The following is a 23,616-nucleotide window of genomic DNA, read 5'->3' as shown; positions in this document are numbered from 1 at the left end:
GACCTACGGGAGGCAAATTTAACCCCCGTGGTGAATATACCTACATATAGAATCAATACTTAGGCTCCTTCCAGTACCACTATTTTACATTCAGATTTGGTAGGATTCCTTTTCATAGGTGAAAAAATTGAAGGAAGAAGAGAAGGAAGACAAAGAAGAGGAAGACCCCGCATGAACTTCATGAAGCAGATCATGGAGTATGCTGGCACAGATTCCTACAGTGAGCTGAAGAGACTAACCCAAGACAGAGAAGCATGGAGAAGAGTTGCTAACCAATCCTTGAATTGAGATGATAGATAGAGGTGAAAAAAAAAAGTTAGAGTTGGTGGACGACAGTCTGTACACTTGAGTTGATTAGAATTTACTACGGAATACAGGCAGGTATATCAATAACCTCCGGTACAACCGCAGTTTTGACGTCTCCACCAAATGCGTTTCCCCAAGGGCGTTGTCTCCTGAATGCTCCGCCACTGGTTCATATCTTATCTCCCCCTCCTACTCACATACCCCCTTACTAAGGAGTTCATCATCAGCAGAATATATTACATCAGCAATCAGTAACAGATGAACCTGAGTCAGGTTGTCTGACTTGCTGCTTCAGATAAAATTGAAAAGCGTCATCCTCAGTGAACAATTTTTGTCGGTGTACCTAGTTTTTTTCTTCTTCTTCTTCTTCTTCTTCTTCTTGAAGCTCTTGAAAAAAAATCTGGTGTGAACATCACACGACTTTCCTTATCCTATTGAATGATGCTTATTTGGGTGTTCTGTTGTAACATTTACAATATCTCTAACCGTTTAGTCGATATAGCTGAAATCCGCCAAAAATTTTTTTTTTTTTTTTTTTTTTTTTTCTTCTTCTTCTTCTTCTTCTTCTTCTTCTTCTTCTTCTTCTTGAAGCTCTTGAAAAAAAAACTAGGTAAGTATGAATCTAGGTAAGTAAGCTATAGGTGTATTAGGTAGTAGGTACCTATAACTATAGGTACAGCTAGAGTACCTATAGGTATCTCTTTCTCATTACCTTAATTTAAATTTCCCTCATTATCTCACGATTAAAATCTTGTATACCTCTTCAGATTATGACGAGTTTTTTTCTTTCTCCCTTCCTCTCTTTCTCTCTCTCTCTCTCATGCTTCCTTTTTCCCTCCCTCTCCCTGTTCTTCTTTCTCTCTCCTTTACTTTTTTTCCTTCAATTATCTCTTTCTCTCTATCCTCCTCTTTTTATATTGCCATAGCCTCTCTTTGCTCTTACTCATCTTCTCTTAATCTGTTTCTTTCTCTTCCCTTCTCGGTTTTCTCATTTTCTCCTCTTCCACTCTTCTCTTTTCCTCGCCTGTCTTCTCTTCTTCATTCTTCTAGTCTTCTCCATTCTTCTCTCTCTTCTTCCCTTTTTGCTCGGATCCCTCATCAAGTCTTTGCTTTTTCCTTCTTTGCCTTAATTCCGTTTCTCTCTTTTCATCCCTTTCTTCTTCTATCAACAACACCCTCGTATGTGACACACTTACTGAAATAGAAACTACATTACTGTTACTATCTCTATGTATACTCGTATAGGTAGTATCCCTGTTGACATTTTGGCCCTCGTTCAAATGCCATGGAGTACATCAGAATTTACTTGCACTTCTGCTGTAAGCTGTGTGTCATTTCCTGTTCTTTGTTTTCTGTTTTTCTTTCAGTATACATATTCGACCATTCTATCGACATACTAGTATAAAATCCGCCGCGGGCGGGAATCGAACCCGCGGCCTAGCGCTTACAAGGCAGACGCACTACCAACTAAGCTAACTAGGCTGGCTAAATCGATCAAAACGTGGAACCTTTTCTAGTGGAAAAATAGAATAAAATTAGGAAAAATCTTTGAGTTATCGTTGATGAATTCCCTTCCTTCGTTCAAAAAGAGTCTGCTTCCCGTATCCTGTATATTGTGCTATCTCTAGGCTTATGTATCTATAGCTACCTAGGCTTTGCTAGGCTTTTATATCTAGGCTTTGTAGAAATCAATTAGGATGATTGTATCCGAGCTTTTATCAGGGAAATATAAATAATGATTTGTGTGGGGGTTGGTTTTTGTATTTTTATAGTCGGACATTGATAAATGTGGAGGGGTGGGGGAGGAAATATCAATAATTGGAAGGTAAAAAAGTAATAACAGAATTAAAATACCTTAGTTGTTTTCAGGGTTTAGTTCATTTTTGTAATTAATCCCTTATTTACTACATTTTTTATTGTAGAAAAAGGAGAGGATAAAGAGAGGAAGATGAAGAGAACAAGAAAAAAAAGAAAAAAAAAAAAAAAAAAAAGAGGGAGAAGAAGGAGAAGAGAAGAATTAGGAAGAGGAGCAACAAATGGAAAAAAGTAAGGGAAAAAGAAAAGTAGAAACTGGAGGAGAAGGAGGAGGAGGAGGAGGAGAAAGAAGAGAAGAAGAAGTAGTAGGAGAAAAAAGAAGACGAAAAAGAGATAAAGTGTGATTAGAAAAAGGGGGAGAGGGAGAACTGCCCACCTCTGAAACCTAGATAGAAGTTTCTCCCTGACCCAAGTTTGTGCATCGTGGGAAAATCTCACATCTGTTCGCATCCCTTGCCTGGCAGAAAATAATTCCCTTATTATTTATTTACATTTCCCTCACTTCTTGTCTATTCTTCTCTGTTGGAACTTTTCCTATGCTGAGATTTGTTTCATAGTGGTTGCCTGATTGATACAATGATACAGATACACGGTGTTACGCAGAGCTGAGCCAGCTGACGGTTAGAGCTGAGCCAATGTGATAACGGCTTGAGCCTATAGGTACTGAGCCGTTATCTCGCATGTATTGTGTTCATCAGTTATAGTTATAGAGCAAGCTCTTTTCTAGCATATTCTCTAAAATTGTGCGCTAATCCGATACGATTTTCCTTAAGATCAGATCGGACGATAAATCGTAGAATTCGTAGGTCTAGTAGAATTTGTCCCAACCATAATGGATCTTCTTCTCCATCATCTCCTTCTACATGTCTTTTTCTTTGTCTGTCTGGGATTTCAGTTCAAACTTCAAGTGGGTGTTAGATTTCAAGATATGTGTGACATACATAACTCAACTTTCACAATACAGTATGGATTTCTGGATATGCAAAAGATGATGTTTGTGTTTACGTTGGTTGTGTGCTGAAGGTTTTCCAACTAAAATTTTATCCAGAGTTAATTATTTAGTTTAACGTTTAACACATTACTCAACTTGGGTCTATGAAAATGTTTTAAAAAGCGTAACCCAGTCAATTTTGGCTGTTGGAATATTTGTCAATATTGTGTTTTATGGGGAGAAATAACGTAGACAAATTCACACATCAGTGATGATGCAGTTTTAGCAAGGGTTGACCCCTTGCTAAAACATGGAGGAAAGTAAAAAGAAGAAGATATATAGGTACCTATACCTAGGGAAAATAGGAGATAGGGCAAATAAGAAGAAAAGGAAGAAAAAGAGGAGGAGGAGGAGGAGGAGGATAAAAGGAAAATAGAAGAGGAAGGAGACCTTCTAGGCTAAAGAATAGCTCCTGAAGAGGAAGAGGTAGAAGCAGAAAAATAAGTAGAAAATTAAGTGGAAGAGAAGTGAAAATGGAAGAGGTAGAAGAAGAAAACACGTGGGGAAAAAAAAGTGAAAAGTAGATCGGGAAAGGGGGAAAAAGTTACTAAACAAACAATTACACTAAATGACACTGCACTTTCTCAACAAAACACTCTTAGTGGGGAACACAAGGTACTTTAGTGGAAGGGGAAGACTACTTGTGAACATAAAGTGGACAGCTGTTGGCCATTCGGACGGGGAGGACCACTTGTCTAGCCTCTGTAGACACTAGAAAGCACAACACAAAAGTGTAAACACCAACAATAACGTTGAAAGGCGAATTGGAAGGGTGAAAATAGTAAACAAGTAAACAGAAGGGTGAGAGGGGGTAATAGAAAGTAATAGGTGAAAAATCGTTGCCGACCATAACGATATACAGGGTGTTACTTATGTCACTGTACCAGGAGTAGAAGTGAAGGTGCTGTTTTGGATTTATAATCGAGAGAACTGAGATTCGATTTCCAGTTATTATTATGAATAAACATGTTTAAAAATGCCTTGGCGAAGGATGTTAAGGTGTGTCCACACATAGTAGACCGGCCGTCGATCGACGAGGTGACTCTATGTTGTCGAGGCAGTGTGGACGGACCGGTCGATATATCAATCAGTCGAATTGTGGTGAAGTCCAGGTCGAGCCCAAAAAAAAAATGAGAAAATTTTCTCTTGGCGTTGAACAATTTTGCCAAATTTCATAAAAATCGATCAAAACGTGGGACATTTTCTAGTGGAAAAATAGAATAAAATTGGGACGGGGAGGACCACTTGTCTAGCCTCTGTAGACACTAGAAAGCACAACACAAAAGTGTAAACACCAACAATAACGTTGAAAAGGAGAATCGGAAGGGTGAAAATAGTAAACAAGTAAACAAAAGGGTGAGAGGGGGTAATAGAAAGTAATAGGTGAAAAATCGTTGCCGACCATAACGATATACAGGGTGTTACTTATGTCACTGTACCAGGAGTAGGAGTGAAGGTGCTGTTTTGGATTTATAATCGAGACAACTGAGGTTCGATTTTCAGCTATTATTATGTGAATAAACATATTTAAAAATGCCTTGGCGAAGGATGTTAAGGAGTGTCCAAACATAGTAGACCGGCCGTCGATCGACGAGGTGACTCTATGTTGTCGAGGCAGTGTGGACGGACCGGTCGATATCACGATATCAATCAGTCGAATTGTGGTGAAGTCCAGGTCGAGCCCAAAATAAAAATAAAATGAGAAAATTTTCTCTTGGCGTTGAACAATTTTGCCAAATTTCATAAAAATCGATCAAAACGTGGAACATTTTCTAGTGGAAAAATAGGATAAAATTAGGAAAAATCTTTGAGTTATCGTTGATGAATTTCCTTCCTTCGTTCAAAAAGAGTCTGCTTCCCGTACCCTGTATATTGTGCTATCTCTAGGCTTATGTATCTAGCTACCTAGGCTTTGCTAGGCTTTTATATCTAGGCTTTGTAGAAATCAATTAGGATGATTGCATCCAAGCTTTTATCAGGGAAATATAAATAATGATTTGTGTGGGGGTTGCTTTTTTGTATTTTTATAGTCGGACATTGATAAATGGGGGTGGGGGGTGGGGGAGGAAATATCAATAATTGGAAGGTAAAAAAGTAATAATAATAATAATAGAATTAAAATACCTTAGTTGTTTGCAGGGTTTAGTTCATTTTTGTGATTAATCCCTTATTTACTACATTTTTTTATTGTAGAAAAAGGAGAGGATAAAGAGAGGAAGATGAAGGAGAACAAGGAAGGAAAGAAAGAAGAAAAAAAGAGGGAGAAGAGGAAGAAGAGAAAAATTAGGAAGAGGAGCAACAAATGGAAAAAAGTAAGGGGAAAAGAAAAGTAGAAACTGGAGGAGGAGGAGGAGGAGGAGGAGAAAGAAGAGAAGAAGAAGTAGTAGTAGGAGAAAAAAGAAGATGAAAAAGAGATAAAGTGTGATTAGAAAAAGGATAATTAATCCCTTATTTACTACATTTTTTTATTGTAGAAAAAGGAGAGGATAAAGAGAGGAAGATGAAGGAGAACAAGGAAGGAAAGAGAGAAGAAAAAAAAGAGGGAGAAGAGGAAGAAAAAGGAGAAGAGAAGAATTAGGAAGAGGAGCAACAAATGGTAAAAAGTAAGGGAAAAAGAAAAGTAGAAACTTGAGGAGAAGGAGGAGGAGGAGGAGGAGGAGAAAGAAGAGAAGAAGAAGAAGAAGTAGTAGGAGAAAAAAGAAGATGAAAAAGAGATAAAGTGTGATTAGAAAAGGGGAGAGAGGGAGAACTGCCCACCTCTGAAACCTAGATAGAAGTTTCTCCCTGACCCAAGTTTGTGCATCGTGGGAAAATCCCACAACTGTTCGCATCCCTTCCCTGGCAGAAAATAATTCCCTTATTCAAGTTTCTCCCTGACCCAAGTTTGTGCATCGTGGGAAAATCCCACAACTGTTCGCATCCCTTCCCTGGCAGAAAATAATTCCCTTATTATTTATTTACATTTCCCTCACTTCTTGTCTATTCTTCTCTGTACACCCCTTCCTAAAAGTTTTATATGGTCTAAATGAAGGTCCATGCCAAATTTGGTGCTTTCCTGACGAAATGCAGCTTTTTTGACGTTGGGCCACCCACTATCAAACCCTTTCTCGCAGAAGATTTTCATCTGGCTCTATAAATATATAAATAGGGCGTCTATGTATAAATAGGGCTTTATATGTACATAGTGCCTCTATAAATAGTGCATTAAAGTGTCCTAGTTGTTTTTGCCCTGAAAATGTTTTACACAAATGAGCCTCAGGGCTGCAGGTTCCAGTGACCTAATATTTTTCGGCCCTCGCAAGTTTTCACCAGGCGCCCCCCTGGTTCAATAGGTTTCCGGGGGAGATGCTCCAAAATTTGGCATACGGGGGCATCTGAATTTCTCCTTGTGGAGTCCCTAAATTCCCGGGGCCCCTAGGGCTATGGGTGAGGGATGTACGCCTGTGAGAGGTTGACAGGTTCATAGTGTGACAGGTTCATAGTGTTCCTGTACCTCTAACTTCTCTAAGAATGCTCGGAGACAGTTCGGGTGATTCCCAAGAGCTAAGAACTACCATGTCTTTGTCGTCTACATACAATATTACCTTCCCCTTACCCCTCTAACCTCCCAAAGTTCCTAAAAATCTCCCAGCACCAAGTTGTTTTCTTTGTAACCCCATCAAGTTATGAGTTGATGCGTTTCCTCAAATCTTCTTCCCTCCCAGCTCAAATTTCCCTCTTCCTAGCTAAAATTTCCCTCTTCCTAGCTAAATTTCCCCGTCTTCTTCAGCTCAAATTCCCCTCTTCCATGTCAAGTTCCCTCTCCTTAGTTGAAGTCCCCGTCTTTCTCGGTTCAAATTTCCCTCTTTCCAGGCTAATTTCCCTCTCCCTAGCTGAAGTCCCCGACTTCCTATGCTCAATAATTTCCATCTCTCCATCCTTAAATTCCCTCTCCCCACCTTAAATTTCCCTCTCTCCATCTTAAATTTCCCTCTTTCCATCTCTAATTTCCCTCTCCCCCCCCGAAAAAAATCCCTCTTCCCGTGCTTAAACTGTTTTCCCTAAATCCCAAACTCTCTCGTTACCGGGATAAAGTTGGAAATCTTTCCGAGTATCACCCTGCGGCAGAAACGGCGGAAATGTTACTTTGAACTTTTCGACGTCAGGTAATGATGTGCGGAAAATTCGCTAAAACAGTTCTTGCACCCGGGCGATAACCTGTCAGATTTCCTGAGGATGGGATTGAACTTTCCGCTATCAGTGGCGGCTGACTCTTAGGGCAGCCACTCACTCTCTCAGACCGTCAGACATTCGAAACGTGTGTGGCGGAAAATGATTCAGACCTAGGTTTGTCATACTGTCCGAGAGACCTCGGCGTCTGTGAGACGGTCAGAGCGTCTGAGCGTGAGTGACAGGCAATAATTTCCAATATAGGAATTTAGATTGCGGGTCTGTGAGACCTACGGGAGGCAAATTTAACCCCCGTGGTGAATATACCTACATATAGAATCAATATTTAGGCTCCTTCCAGTACCACTATTTTACATGCAGATTTGGTAGGATTCCTTTTCATAGGTGAAAAAATTGAAGGAAGAAGAGAAGGAAGACAAGGAAGAGGAAGACCCCGCATGAGCTTCATGAAGCAGATCATGGAGTATGCTGGCACAGATTCCTACAGTGAGCTGAAGAGACTAACCCAAGACAGAGAAGCATGGAGAAGAGTTGCCAACCAATCCTTGGATTGAGACGATAGATAGAGGTGAAAAAAAAAGTTAGAGTTGGTGTACGACAGTCTGTACACTTGAGTTGATTAGAATTTACTACGGAATACAGGTAGGTATATCAATAACCTCCGGTACAACCGCAGTTTTGACGTCTCCACCAAATGCTTTTCCCCAAGGGCGTTGTCTCCTGAATGCTCCGCCACTGGTTCATATCTTATCTCCCCCTCCTACTCACATACCCCCTTACTAAGGAGTTTATCATCAGCAGAATATATTACATCAGCAATCAGTAACAGATGAACCTGAGTCAGGTTGTCTGACTTGCTGCTTCAGATAAAATTGAAAAGCGTCATCCTCAGTGAACAATTTTTGTCGGTGTACCTAGTTTTTTTCTTCTTCTTCTTCTTCTTCTTCTTCTTCTTCTTCTTCTTCTTCTTCTTTAGGTAAGTATGAACCTAGGTAAGTAAGCTGTAGGTGTATTAGGTAGTAGGTACCTATAACTAGGTACAGCTAGAGTACCTAGGTATCTCTTTCTCATTACCTTAATTTAAATTTCCCTCATTATCTCACGCTTAAAATCTCCTATACCTCTTCAGATTATGACGAGTTTTTTTTCTCCCTCCCTCTCTTTTTATTTCTCCAATTTTCTCTTTCTTTTTCTCTCTTTCTTCTTCTTGTTCTACTTCTATTTTTTGTTCTCCTTCTCCCACTTGTTTGATAGAACTTATATTCATCCGACGTTAAAAGAAGCAGTAGTTTTTTTTTTTCATTCCCAGGGTTTTTGTATTCAAGTTCTTCTTCTCTGTTTGTGAGAGCCTCTGTTTGAACATCAGGTCCCTCATGGTACAGTTCTCATCAGATAGAAAACTTTTCCCCTTTTTCCAACAAGTTCTGCTGAGCAAACTACTTCAGAAGCGAATCTCCCCATTCCTACACTAGAAGGTTTTCCAACAAAATTTTTATCCAGAGTTAATTATCTACTTTCATTTAGTTTAACGTTTAACACATTACTTAATTTGGATAGGTATAAGAAAATATCGTGTTTTGGCACTAAAATCTGACCATCGAAAATTTGACCCGATTACATTACTTTCCTTCCTATAGGATAAGGAAAGTAAAAACTAGGTAAGTATGAACCTAGGTAAGTAAGCTATAGGTGTATTAGGTAGTAGGTACCTATAACTAGGTACAGCTAGAGTACCTAGGTATCTCTTTCTCATTACCTTAATTTAAATTTCCCTCATTATCTCACGCTTAAAATCTCCTATACCTCTTCAGATTATGACGAGTTTTTTTCTTTCTCCCTTCCTCTCTTTCTCTCTCTCATGCTTCCTTTTTCCCTCCCTCTCCCTGTTCTTCTTTCTCTCTCCTTTACTTTTTTTCCTTCAATTATCTCTTTCTCTCAATTATCTCTTTCTCCTCCTCTTTTCATATTGCCATAACCTCTCTTTGCTCTTACTCATCTTCTCTTAATCTGTTTCTTTCTCTTCCCTTCTCCGTTTTCTCATTTTCTCCTCTTCCACTCTTCTCTTTTCCTCTCCTGTCTTCTCTTCTCTTCTTCATTCTTCTAGTCTTCTCCATTCTTCTCTCTCTTCTTCCCTTTTTGCTCCGATCCCTCATCAAGTCTTTGCTTTTTCCTTCTTTGGCTTATTTCCGTTCCTCTCTTTTCTCTTTTCCTTCCTTCTTCTAACAAAACACCCTCGTATGTGACACACTTACTGAAATAGAAACTACATTACTGTTACTATCTCTGTACTCGTATAGTATTCCTGTTGACATTTTGGCCCTCGTTCAAATGCCATGGAGTACATCAGAATTTACTTGCACTTTTGCTGTAAGCTGTGTCATTTCCTGTTCTTCGTTTTTTCTAAATTTCTATACTTTCTTTGAGTATATTCTGGTCTATTTCTATTCTATTCTTTTCTGATCGACCAATTTTATTTTATCCGAGGTGGTAAACTCTAGATCTCGTAAAAAAACTGACCATCAAAAATATTTCAGCCCATTTCCTACAGGCATTGGTTCAAAATAGGTCCGATTCATCTCGAAAATCCAAAAAAGACAATGCTGCAATTTGCAAATCAGCACATGTCCACAGGTTTTTCAGCCAAATTTGATCAAAATTGGACAAACCATTCAAGACTCACGGAGGAAATTTTTTAAAGAGAGCCGACTTTAGGGCGAAATACTACATTAGGCTGGATCTAGCCTAAACCAATGATGAAATTTCATTTACGGGTTATAATATTTTCGTCAAGAAGAAAATTTTCTCAAGAGAGCCGACTTTAGGGCGGAATACTAGTAATATCTACTACTTTAGGCTGGATCTAGCCTAAACCAATGATGAAATTTCATTTATGGGATATAATATTTTCGTCAAAATTGACCTCACCAAAAAAACAATTCGGTTGGAGCAGTGGTCAATTTTCCGACTGCATATTATGAACGGGTGCAAATGAAATTTTCATGGGTAGGGGTGTCTGGTGTGGAATTTGCTGACGACCATAGTAAAGGTGTGAAGGCAGCGAAAATTTTAATAACTTTTTGTGCCAACGAAGGCAATTTTGAAGCCCAGCACGTCAACGTTATAATGGCAAGGGTGAAAATTTCGGTGTATTTATGCAACATGTTGTACTTTTGGTGCATTATTGCAACATGTTTTGTAATTTGGAACATTATTGCCACATGTTGGACCAGACAGAGTTGGATATTAATTTTTTTAGCAGAAAGTTTTTCACGTTACTTACCGTAGGTACTTGAAGTTATTAAAATAAATAAAACCATATAAATAATTATAAAAGAAATGTAATGACCCGACCCAGCGTAGCTTAACCTATGTGACCATCTGACCAACGCTCTGACAATCTACCGTTTTAGCCTAAAGTTATTCAAGTCGAATTCGCCTCCATTTGCCTTTGATTGTTGAAGTGTCACTCGTACACACAGACAAAGAGACATTGAGAAATGGAAATGAAGTATGTACCACAGACTTACAAACGTCACTAACTATTTATGAAAGTACCAACTAGAAAAGTCACTTATTGCAAAAACCTCTGCCTTACAAAAGCCACTGACTACAAAAGTCACTGGTTGTGGTTAGAATAAAACTGAAGGAATATCCTGTATCCTCTACCAAAATTGAATATCCTCAACTGTCCATAGAATTACAATAGACTTTCTACCCTTTACACATACAAAACCATGCCTTAAATCTCTCATAAGATTTTAAATATTGGCAGACAGGTGTGAGTGCCTCCCAAAATATATATAGGGTGGTTTGAAATTCATATAGGGTAGGATAACTAATAAATACATATAGGGTGGGACAAAACTATATTGTTAGTGACCCAATGAGACCGTCTGACAGACCTAGATCTGGAGCTTTTTCAGTGTGTATATTACCCTCTGAGTAATCTCCGAGACCACACCGTACAGTCTCCGGGCATTCTCAGAGTTTCCGAATTCGGGATTACCAACATACAAATGAGAATCCGTAGAGAATTTCTACAGGGTGGACAAGAAACGGGGACAGAAAATGAGATTCTAAAAACTAGATAAAAACTAATCATAAAAGAAGAAGAAGATACTTATAAAAAGCAAAGTACTTATAGCAAAAAGACAGCAATTACCTTAGACACAAAGTGGAAAGCACTTTCTTAGAATTAGCAATGAGTACTTGGTACTTACAGCGAGATACTTATAAAAAGCAAAGTACTTATAGCAAAAAGACAGCAATTACCTTAGACACAAAGTGGAAAGCACTTTCTTAGAATTAGCAACGAGTACTTGGTACTTACAGAGTTTTTTTTACAGCACTGTTGACTTTTTCCCTATCTTACAGTGACTTTATTTTGAGATGACTACTTTTTTCCGCACTATGAAAATGTTAGTTAAGATGTCAAAACTATCAAGGAAAGCATCATGGATGATAAAACTGCAAAACTCTCCAAGATAATAAACGAACTTGAAAAAAAAGCGAGAGTTTTTTCTTCTTGCAAATTTGTTTCTTTCTTTTCCGTGCTTTCTGTTTTCTTCGAGAGAAAATATTAAAATTAAGTGGAAGAATTAGAACTTAAATGTTTACAGTTGTTTTATTTTTATTTTCTTTTTTAAAGGCGATTTTTAATGGCTCATATTTCAGCGGGTTACTTTCAAGTGTTGTTCTCAAGGTCCAGTAGCTGAATTGATAGTATCCTATTTGTTCTTACCCAAGGGACATACTACAGGATGGTCATGCTACGACCGAGACAGACCTGGTAAGAAAGAGCTGATAAACCACCCATTTTTTCCACACAATAACAATAAAACGCCCATTTTTCACCACGAAAAGCTGTAAAACAACCATACTCCCCTGACAAATTAGTTTTAAAAGAACTTACCTATATTTTCGACTTCACACGGTAACACCAGTGTATCACCAATCACAACTCGGAACGTCTGACCTCTGGATGTAAATTTGGGAGCCTGGGTAGCGCCTATACTGGGGGGTTGACCTGGAATGAGATAAAACAATGATTGCTGTTAAATTTAGCCGAAAACAATTAGGTATTTATAATCATGATTCTAAAACCCAGATTTTGTAAGTATCTTTTGAGTTTTAGGTCGATAAAAAAAAAGTTGGAAAAATCGTTCCTAATTACCCCCCTTGACCCTATTGTTATTAAATTATTGTTTTAGAGGACGCCCAAAGCTGAGATGGAATGACCAGTTCAAGAGAGACATGACAAGACAGAACAGTTTGGCGAGGAAAAATTGGCGAGGCGAAAAGTCTACTAGGGTTCAAAGGGCCCTGGCAGTAAGTATGCTTCCTTTTGAGACACTAAAGTAAACATTTTAAAATCTTATGGTTGCCCGAATACCGCTGTGTGTATGCAACACGCCACACAAGAAAGTACCAAATGAGTGGTTCTTCCAAATCATTCTCTCCATCTACAATATTTACCTCTACATCCCACGTCATTTCTACCTCTGTACCTACTCTACTAAAATAATGATAATTTTACCTATATGAACTCAAGCCGGGGGAGTATATTTTCATGTAATTTATTAAATTTGTGCGGTTACATTTATTTTATAGGCGGTGTTCCCTGTTATGTACAAGATGTATTCCCTGTTAAATTTGACGATCAAAATGAATCCTGAGGGACCCCCAAGTATGTTTTGCCCCTTCTAAAGCCTCCCTTTACTGCCTTCCTTTTCCGAGAACCTCTTTCCAGTCCTTCTCACTCTTCCCCCTTCTTTTTCTCCTCCTGTTATTCCTTGTTATTCTCCTCTTAATTCTCCTTCTTCTCCTCCTCCTCCTCCTCCTCCTCCTCCTCCTCCTCCTTCTCTTCCTCCTCTCTTCTTCTTCTCTTCCTATTTTCCCTCATTTCCTCCTCTCTTTTCTCATTTTCCTTCTCCTTTTTCTCTTCCTCCTCTTCCTTTTCACCCTCTAGTTCTTCTCCTCCTTCTTCTTCTCCTTCCTCCTTCTTCTTCTTCTCCTCCTCCTCCTTCCCTTAATATTACCTCTCCTCCTCTCTTTTCTTATTCTCTTATTTATCCTCCTCCTCCTCTTCCTTCTTCTTCGTCCTCTTCTTTTTCACCCTCCCCTTCTTCTTTTTCTTCTTCTTCTTCTCCTCCTCCTCCTTCTTCTTCTTCTTCTTCTTCTTCTTCTTCTTCCCTTTCCCAGTACTATCCTTAGTCCCTGGCTAATAGTGATGTTATACCTGGCTACCATCACCTCTCTTGGAACAACAACGTTTGAATATTTCATGGCGAAACATTATAATAATTTGTACTCACTTTTCGATTGCAAATATTTCAACGGGTTACTTTCTGGTGTTCTCGTGTTGACCCAGCACCTAAATGGGAAGTATTACATATGTCTCTTCTCGCCCATCTTATGAGAGGCATACTACGACACAGACCACATGCGTCTAATGTAGTAGTTGTTCCATTGCTACAAAATAAAAACGGCGGTGGAACACTCATCTTAAAAAAAGAAAACAAAAAAAAGGTACCTACCTATTTGAAAATTTCTGTTGCTTCCTTTTGAGACACTAAAGTAAACATTTTAAAATCTTATGGTTGCCCGAATACCGCTGTGTGTATGCAACACGCCGCACAAGAAAGTACCAAATGAGTGGTTCTTCCAAATAGGTAATTCTCTCCATCTACAATATTTACCTCTACATCCCACGTCATTTCTGCCTCTGTACCTACTCCACTCTGAAATTGTCCCTAAAATAATTTTTACATTTTGTTTTTTTTTTTTTTTTTCTTTTTTAAAGGCGACTTTTAATGGCTCATATTTTAGCGGGTTACTTTCAAGTGTTGTTCTCAAGGTCCAGTAGCTGAATTGATGAGAAGTATCCTGTTTGTTCTTACCCAAGGGACATACTACGGGATGGTCATGCTACGACCGAGACAGACTTGTAATATTCACTGGTAAGAAAGAGCTGATAAACCACCCATTTTTTCCACACAATAACAATAAAACGCCCATTTTTCACCACAAAAAGCTGTAAAACAACCATACTCCCCTCTCTTGGAGGGTTTCAGCAGTCATTATATATTATAAGTTCTGTGGGTCAACTTGATAAGGAGAACCATACTCCCCTCACAATTAGTTTTAAAAGGACTTACCTATATTTTCGACTTCACACGGTAACACCAGTGTATCACCAATCACAACTCGGAACGTCTGACCTCTGGATGTAAATTTAGGAGCCTGAGTAGCGCCTATACTGGGGGGTTGACCTGGAATGAGATAAAACAATGATTGTTGTTAAATTTAGCCGAAAACAATTATTGTTGTTAAATTATTGTTTTAGAGGACGCCCAAAGCTGAGATGGAATGACCAGATCAAGAGAGACATGGCAAAAATCAATACCACGGAAGAAGACGCACAAGACAGAACAGTTTGGCGAGGAAAAATTGGCGAGGCAAAAAGTCTACTAGGGTTCAAAGGGCCCTGGCAGTAAGTAGGCAGTAAGTAGGTTGCTATATATAAAAAAAAAAAAATAAATTTAGCTGCTTTTTAGTAAGTCAAAATTGACCAATCAAATGCCTTGAGACTATGCTTAGCACGAACTTAAGAGCCAGCATTTTGTTCATAAATATGGGTGTTAGGATTGATTTCCATGATGACTCGTATATTAAGTATTCCTCAGAGGTAGGTAATATTTTTTGACTGTCACAAAAGATTATCGGCTCTGGGGTAAAACTGATCTGAGCTCACCCCATGAACCAGGCCTTAAGGCCATGTTAAAGTGAGAACGGTATCTTTATTTACTTGCCCAGACCAGACAAGAGCAATTCTGTCCAGATATACAGATAAATAACCCCCATGCGTTTAGAGATAAATTAATACATAAATTGAAAGAAATAAAAACAAAGCTCTCTCCGATAAACATGATCCAGAGGGAGGGGGCACCAAATCCTGCATTTCCCCACCCACAATGCTCCCTCAAGAAAGATGTATTAGCATGGAGAATATATTTTACACAATTTTAGGATTTTAGGACGACAACCTCGTGGTATATCGAACCCAAATGTCGAATTTTTCGGTCGGGACAGTAATCCTTTACTTGCGTTGAACGACACGAAATTCTCTCTCTCACACCCACTCTTTCTCTCTCTCTCTCTCTTATTTCTCTTTCATTTTCTATCCTTTTCTTTCTCGTTTTTATAGCTCTCTCCCTCTCTCCCTCCCTCCCTCCCCCTTTTCTTTCTCGTTCTCGGTATTTATATTTCACTCCTCTCTCTCTCTCTCTCTCTCTCTCTCTCTCTCTCTCTCTCTCTCTCTCTCTCTCTCTCTCTCTCTCTTATTTCTCTTTCATTTTCTATCCCTTTCTTCTTCGTTCTCTCTCTCTCTCTCTCACCCTCCAATTCTGTCTCTGTCTCGTTTTCCTTCTTTTTCTCTCATTTTCCGTCTCTTTCTCACATCACACACTCTTTTTCCCTTACTTTATGTCTCTGTCTCTCCCATGACCTTTTTTCTCTCTCTCTCCCTCTCTCTCTCTCTTCCCTCCCTCTTTCTCTCTCTCTCTTTCTCTCTCTCTTTTTCTCTCTCCCTTTCTCTCTCCCTTTCTCTCTCTCTTTCTTTCTCTCTTCTTCTCGCTCTAGGAAGGGCAGGAGTGAGGTGGGTGGGAGATTGTTCGAAACCTGACAAGTTAAAACCTTTACCCCCCATATTTCTGTCCCCCCCCCTCCCTCCCCAACACTTTCTCTTGAATAAAATGTTAAGAGAAACAATGCCAAATTCCAATTCTCTAGTGTCGTATGGAATGTAATTATTAGGGTGGTGGAAACTGAAACTAATGGATCAGTAAACTCTAGATCTCGTAAAAGAACTGACCATAAAAAATATTTCAGCCCATTTCCTATACAGGCATTGGTTCAAAATAGGTCTGATTCATCTCGAAAATCCAAAAAAGACAATGCTGCAAATCAGCACATGTTCACAGGTTTTTCAGCCAAATTTGATCAAAATTGGACAAACCATTCAAGACTCATGGAGAAATTTTTCTCAACTCTAGATCTCGTAAAAAAACTGACCATCAAAAATATTTCAGCCCATTTCCTACAGGCATTGGTTCAAAATAGGTCCGATTCATCTTGAAAATCCAAAAAAGACAATGCTGCAAATCAGCACATGTCCACAGGTTTTTCAGCCAAATTTGATCAAAATTGGACAAACCATTCAAGACTCATGGAGAAAATTTTCTCAAGAGAGCCGACTTTAGGGCGGAATACTAGTAATTCTACTTTAGGCCGGATCTAGCCTAAACCAATGATGAAATTTCATTTACGGGTTATAATATTTTCGTCAAAATTGACATCACCGAAAAAACAATTCGGTTGGAGCAGTGGTCAATTTTCCGAAAGGAAAATACACCCCAAACTAAAGGAAAAAATCGTCAGTAGGTAACCTTTTCTTTTCTCTCTCTTCTGTCAGCTCCCATGGCGTAGTGGTCACTCCACTCGCCTTGCACGCAGGAGACCCGGGTTCGATTCCCGGCGGGGTCAAGAAATTTGTATCATGCAGTCAAAATTGACATCACCGAAAAAACAATTCGGTTGGAGCAGTGGTCAATTTTCCGAAAGGAAAATACACCCCAAACTAAAGGAAAAATCGTCAGTAACCTTTTCTTTTCTCTCTCTTCGGCTTCTGTTTTTAGTTCTTCGACACTGTTGCGTTTGAAAAGGTGTACATATCCCCATAATTCTTTTCTGAACGTTTTGCTGCTATTCAAAAACATCGCAAGAAATCCCAACTTGTTTTTGCTGAATATATTGAAAAAAAACCACTCCTGAAATTCTGGTGAGCTATTCCCGAAAATTGTGGAGGAGGTTTTAAATATTGGCAGACAGGTGTGAGTGCCTCCCAAAATATAGGGTGGGATAAAATTCATACAGGGTAGTAAAACTAATACATATAGGGTGGGACAAAACTATATTGTTAGTGACCCAATGAGACCGTCTGACAGACCTAGATCTGGAGCGTAGCTATGACATGTAAATGCGCATAGCGACCGGTGCCAGCATGGTAGGTAAACATTGGTTGTTAGTATTATTGAGATACTTATTGGGAAAATCCTACAATGCTGCAGTGAGCACCAAAGTTGTGACATAATAACACAAAGAAATTGCATTTACATTACATTTTCTCTCTCTTCGGCTTCTGTTTTTATAGTTCTTCGGCACTGTTGCGTTTGAAAAGGTGTCTGTACATATCCCCATAATTCTTTTCCGAACGTTTTGCTGCTATTCAAAAACATCGCAAGAAATCCCAACTTGTTTTTGCTGAATATATTGAAAAAAATAAACCACTCCTGAAATTCTGGTGAGCTATTCCCGAAAATTGTGGAGGAGGTTTTAAATATTGGCAGACAGGTGTGAGTGCCTCCCAAAATATATATAGGGTGGTTTGAAATTCATATAGGGTAGGATAACTAATACATATAGGGTGGGACAAAACTATATTGTTAGTGACCCAATGAGAACGTCTGACAGACCTAGATCTGGAGGAGGAGGAGGAGGAGAAGGAAGAGGAGAAGGAGGAAGAGGAGGAGGAGAAGGAAGAGGAGAAGGAGGAAGAGGAGGAGGAGAAGGAGAAGGAGGAAGAGGAGGAGGAGAAGGAGGAAGAAGAGGTGGAGGAGAAGGAGGGACTATGCGGATGATAGAACGGTGGATCAGTATTAGACTCCTGTGGATTATTCCACAAATCCACACTCTTCCACTTTTCACTTTTTACTCCACAAGTATTAAATAATGGTAGGTTCCTAGTTAGATAGATAATTGGGTAGTGGGTACCCATATCTTGTACCATACAATACATAGGTAGATTGGTACAATGTAGCAAAATACACATAACATCTCGCTAATGGCCTTGTCTCTAAATTAGGTCCGCTAATTAAAAATAAACAATTGCATTTCATACTTTTATAAACATTTGTATTGAACTTTTATAAACATTTGTACTTTTATAAACAATTGTATTGAAATAAAATTGTATTTCATACTTACCTACATAGCAAAATAAAATCTGCCTATAATAGCTACCTACGATATTAGAACATTCACATAACAAAATCACAAATACATACCTACACATGTCTACCTGCCTACCTATACAGGCAAAAGGGCAAAATAAAATCTACCTACACAAGTAACTTAATACCTACATATTATTATGTAGGTACTCTATTCAATTGACAAGAGCAAAACATAATACTCCCGACTGCAAAGTAGGCATAATTATTAATAAAATGGGCATTTAATACACGTAAAATAGGCATACCTAATGCATATTTTAACATGCATAAACTGCATATTATGAACGGGTACAAATGAAATTTTCATGGGTAGGGGTGTCTGGTGTGGAATTTGCTGACGACCATAGTAAAGTGTGAAAGCAGCGAAAATTTTAATAACTTTTTGTGCCAACGAAGGCAATTTTGAAGCCCACGTAATGGCAAGGGTGAAAATTTCGGTGTATTTATGCAACATGTTGTACTTTTGGTGCATTATTGCAACATGTTTTGTAATTTGGAACATTATTGCCACATGTTGGACCAGACAGAGTTGGATATTAATTTTTTAGCAGAAAGTTTTTCACGTTTCTACCGTACTTGAAGTTATTAAAATAAATAAAACCATATAAATAATTATAAAAGAAATGGAATGACCCGACCCAGCTTAGCTTAACCTGTGTGACCACCTGATAATCTAGCTTTCTAGCGCAAAGTTTTTTGAGTCCAATTCAACCCCATTTAGATTTGATTGCTGAAGTGGTACTCTTACACTCTGACAAATAGACATTGAGAAATGGAAATGAAGTATGTACCACAGACTTACAAACGTCACTAACTATTTATAAAAGTACCAACTACAAAACTATCTCTGCCTTACAAAAGCCACTGACTACAAAAGTCACTGGTTGTGGTTAGCATAAAACTGAATGAATATCCTGTATCCTCTACCAGGGATTATCTTGATGTTGGATCTGGTATAGCGAGTATCAACAATGTAGAATAGTGTGTTCTCTAGCTTTAGCTTGGAAACATGTGTTTCAACTTAATGCGATGTACCTGATGGTGTTCTATTAGAATATCCGAACTTTTTTTTATGTAATCCATTGCAGTTTGCTCTTTTCTGTTGAATGTGTTTATTTAAATTTATGCTCCCAAGAAGCTATGCAACGGGAAAATATGATTTTACTTTGAAATTATGGAGGTACCCAACGTTCAACCTTTTCTTTCTCGGTTATATGTGGAAACTGAAGATTCATGTTTCGTAATTTCCCTCCCTGAATGTAAACTTGCATAACCTTTCAAGAAGCGCTACAGACTAGGACTAGAGTTTCTTCCTAGCTTCCTACTAAAGCTATGCACCATTACGAACATTCGAACCACTAACATGAAACTACAAATTTATATGAGGCCAATATTCAGAATAGCACATAAATTACCAAATCTCAAATCCAAAACTAAAACAGACCACTCCAAATTGCTCGTACAAATCGAATCACTTCTAAAAACCCACACCAATCCAAAGAATGTCATTCTTGCAACACATCTCAAAACCCGTAAGAACACACATCACAAACTCATTCTTCCTCAGCAATTTGGCAAACAGAAACCTTTCCCAGGCAACCCTATAATAACACTGGTCACTGCTCGTTTGTGCCAGTTCCTTTGGTAGCAATATTCCATGGACGTGACTTCTGCACAAGTACCGACCTTTTAAATGAAAAGAAATTATTTCAATGTGTGTAGTTTAATCGCATCTGAACACGACTTCGTTTTTTCACGGCCATGTTGTCCAATGTTGACTTTTTAATTTTCGTCCTGTCCCCCAATGTTGCCGCTTGACACACAACGTTTCTAACGTTGGAGGTGCCCTGAATGAAAACCGTTGCGTGATACATCACTCCAGAACGATTCGAGAAAACAGAGTTGTAATTAAGTATAATATATGTTATACGTCCGAAATGGCTCGGCTTCTATGTTATATCTCTCGACAATGTCCTTAGTATTCTCTACGTTGACTTTAATGAAATGGACATGGTCGGTATTCTTCATCACCGCGCCCAACTTGTCCTCGAACACCTTGCAGAAGTGGCACTGGGGTTTGTAGAAATACGCCAGGATGGGGGCTTCCTTCTCAGCGAGCTTCTGCTGAAAGTGCTGTCCGTTTTCAATCTCCAAATGGGACATCCATCGCTTACCCATGTCGGTCTGGGGAAGGTTTCTGTTGGCCAAATTGCTGAGGAAGAATGAGTTTGTGATGTGTGTTCTTACGGGTTTTGAGATGTGTTGTAAAAATGACATTCTTTGGATTGGTGTGGGTTTTTAGAAATGATTCGATTTGTGCGAGCAATTTGGAGTGGTCTGTTTTAGTTTTGGATTTGAGATTTGGTAATTTATGTGCTATTCTGAATATTGGCCTTATAAAGGATGTGTGTGATGGGTGTGGTGTGTGGGGGGGGAGTGTATTTGTGTGTGTGTGGTGGTCCCGTACAAAGGACGGGTCAACCACTAGTATAACTTATAGGTAGTGGAATATTGTGGGTTTCTGACATCTCCACCAATAATACGACGGCTTTTACCCCATTGTAATTAAGATGTTATGTGAAATTCGACGTAGAATTCGAAAGTGAAATAAAAAATAGGGGTTCTCATTTGAAATTCGCGAGAAATGATTTAAATAAACAATTGAAATAAAATTGTATTTCATACTTACCTACATAGCAAAATAAAATCTGCCTATAATAGCTACCTACGATATTAGAATTGTTCTCTAGCTTTAGCTTGGAAACATGTGTTTCAACTTAATGCGATGTACCTGATGGTGTTCTATTAGAATATCCGAACTTTTTTTTTATGTAATCCATTGCAGTTTGCTCTTTTCTGTTGAATGTGTTTATTTAAATTTATGCTCCCAAGAAGCTATGCAACGGGAAAATATGATTTTACTTTGAAATTATGGAGGTACCCAACGTTCAACCTTTTCTTTCTCGGTTATATGTATGTGGAAACTGAAGATTCATGTTTCGTAATTTCCCTCCCTGAATGTAAATTTGCATAACCTTTCAAGAAGCACTACCTACAGAATAGGACTAGAGTTTCTTCCTAGCTTCCTACTAAAGCTATGCACCATTACGAATATTCGAACCAATAACATGAAACTACAAATCTTTATAAGGCCAATATTCAGAATAGCACATAAATTACCAAATCTCAAATCCAAAACTAAAACAGACCATTCCAAATTGCTCGTACAAATCGAATCACTTCTAAAAACCCACACCAATCCAAAGAATGTCATTTTTACAACACATCTCAAAACCCGTAAGAACACACATCACAAACTCATTCTTCCTCAGCAATTTGGCCAACAGAAACCTTTCCCAGAACGACATGGGTAAGCGATGGATGTCCCATTTGGAGATTGAAAACGGACAGCACTTTCGAATGTCATTTTTACAACACATCTCAAAACCCGTAAGAACACACATCACAAACTCATTCTTCCTCAGCAATTTGGCCAACAGAAACCTTCCCCAGACCGACATGGGTAAGCGATGGATGTCCCATTTGGAGATTGAAAACGGACAGCACTTTCGGCAGAAGCTCGCTGAGAAGGAAGCCCCCATCCTGGCGTATTTCTACAAACCCCAGTGCCACTTCTGCAAGGTGTTCGAGGACAAGTTGGGCGCGGTGATGAAGAATACCGACCATGTCCATTTCATTAAAGTCAACGTAGAGAATACTAAGGACATTGTCGAGAGATATAACATTGAAGCGTTTAATTTAAAAATCCAATGTTTCACATATTTCTCCTTGCTCACCATTTCAGTTTGGACACAATATTCTCAATGACCTCCTTATCAACGTTGCCTTTCACCATGTCTACTTCCTTCCCATTTCGGAACCCCATTACCGTAGGTACTAGCACTTTCGGCAGAAGCTCGCTGAGAAGGAAGCCCCCATCCTGGCGTATTTCTACAAACCCCAGTGCCACTTCTGCAAGGTGTTCGAGGACAAGTTGGGCGCGGTGATGAAGAATACCGACCATGTCCATTTCATTAAAGTCAACGTAGAGAATACTAAGGACATTGTCGAGAGATATAACATAGAAGCGGTACCTACGGTAATGGGGTTCCGAAATGGGAAGGAAGTAGACATGGTGAAAGGCAATGTTGATAAGGGGGGGGGGGGGGGGGGGGGGAAATAGGTATAAGAAGCAAAAAGGCCGGTCACGTGACGTTTAGTTTTGCATGAATGTCACTGGACGGAACTCACACGTTCAATGGTCGGCCTAAGACCAGACATTCATGTTACAGTTTAACTGTGCATTGATACCTGTGCAAGGCACGACGGCCTAGAATGCAGTGAATCAATTGCCGCGAATAATAACATTACTTTCCTTAATATGTATAGGATAGGATAAGGAAAGTAAAATATTATTTGTGTCGAACGGAGTGCGCCAATGCACTTTTTGGGTACTTTTACATCGGAATAGGACTCTATCTCGAAAAAAATTTTCATTTGGTTGTGCCCCATAATAACATTACTTTCCTTAATATAGGATAGGACGATAGGATAAGGAAAGTAAAATTATTTGTGTCAAACAAGACAACATCAACAAAGGGCGGGAAATACCCATCATTTTGTTAAATCTTTGCGAAAATTGCAAACTTTGAATGTTGATGTTTTGTTCATTGATGAAACTTTTTGATGTTTTCGTACTCAACATTAGAACAGCGTGACACTTGCGTGATTTATGATAAGTCGATGGGAATAATGAACCCCGACCCACCCGGCCCCGCGCCCCCCTACACGCAATGACCGAAATTTATTTTCATAAAACAAATCTACCAGACGATAATTTCGTATTTTGGGGTCCCAAAGTTTCCAGTGACGTCAAGGTCATTGAGAATATTGTGTCCAAACTGAAATGGTGAGCAAGGAGAAATATGTGAAACATTGGATTTTTAAATTAAAGTAAATTAACCACACACATTGAAATAATTTCTTTTTATTTAAAAGGTCTTTGTGATTCGGAAGATTAGTACTTTAAATTTAGACATCTGAAGAGGTTTTATATGGATGCGTCTGAAATGGAAACCTACTAACCCTTTGACGATCGTTTGAAATCGAAACGCTACCGGCTTACACGTGTTTTTCCTGCTTGCAAGTTGAAGCGTTTGAAGGTCAAAATACTAAAATAGTGATCGTGCCAATGTCAGGTAAAGAGTCCAAGCAGAACTCCTTGAGACGCGGTGGAGCCCAAATTTCCAAAATCTACATAGG

The 23,616-nt window shown here is 38.9% G+C and overlaps 1 protein-coding gene across 4 annotated transcripts; it reads left to right on the top strand.

Annotated features, from left to right (window-relative positions):
- Nucleotides 1-19,707: 19,707 nt before the first annotated feature.
- LOC103518446 (thioredoxin-like) lies at nt 19,708-23,331 on the top strand. Of its 4 annotated transcripts, none has more exons than XM_026830241.1 (4): nt 19,708-19,949; nt 21,868-22,080; nt 22,418-22,511; nt 23,230-23,331. In XM_026830241.1, exons 1-4 carry the CDS (start codon nt 19,857-19,859, stop codon nt 23,265-23,267), a joined length of 438 nt encoding a protein of 145 aa, XP_026686042.1. In that variant the 5' UTR covers nt 19,708-19,856; the 3' UTR covers nt 23,268-23,331. The 4 variants fall into 4 exon arrangements, with proteins under 4 accessions (XP_026686042.1, XP_026686041.1, XP_008481735.1 ...); XM_026830240.1 differs by having other exon boundaries at nt 19,712-19,949; nt 21,868-22,098; nt 22,436-22,511; XM_008483513.2 differs by having other exon boundaries at nt 19,717-19,874; nt 21,793-22,098; nt 22,436-22,511.
- Nucleotides 23,332-23,616: the final 285 nt, after the last annotated feature.

This window comes from Diaphorina citri, unplaced genomic scaffold, assembly GCF_000475195.1.
Source record: "Diaphorina citri unplaced genomic scaffold, Diaci psyllid genome assembly version 1.1 scaffold2196, whole genome shotgun sequence".
NCBI classification, from domain to species: Eukaryota; Metazoa; Arthropoda; class Insecta; order Hemiptera; family Psyllidae; genus Diaphorina; species Diaphorina citri.
The sequence above is the reverse complement of the archived record's forward strand: the minus strand, read 5'-3'. Positions and strand labels throughout refer to the sequence as shown.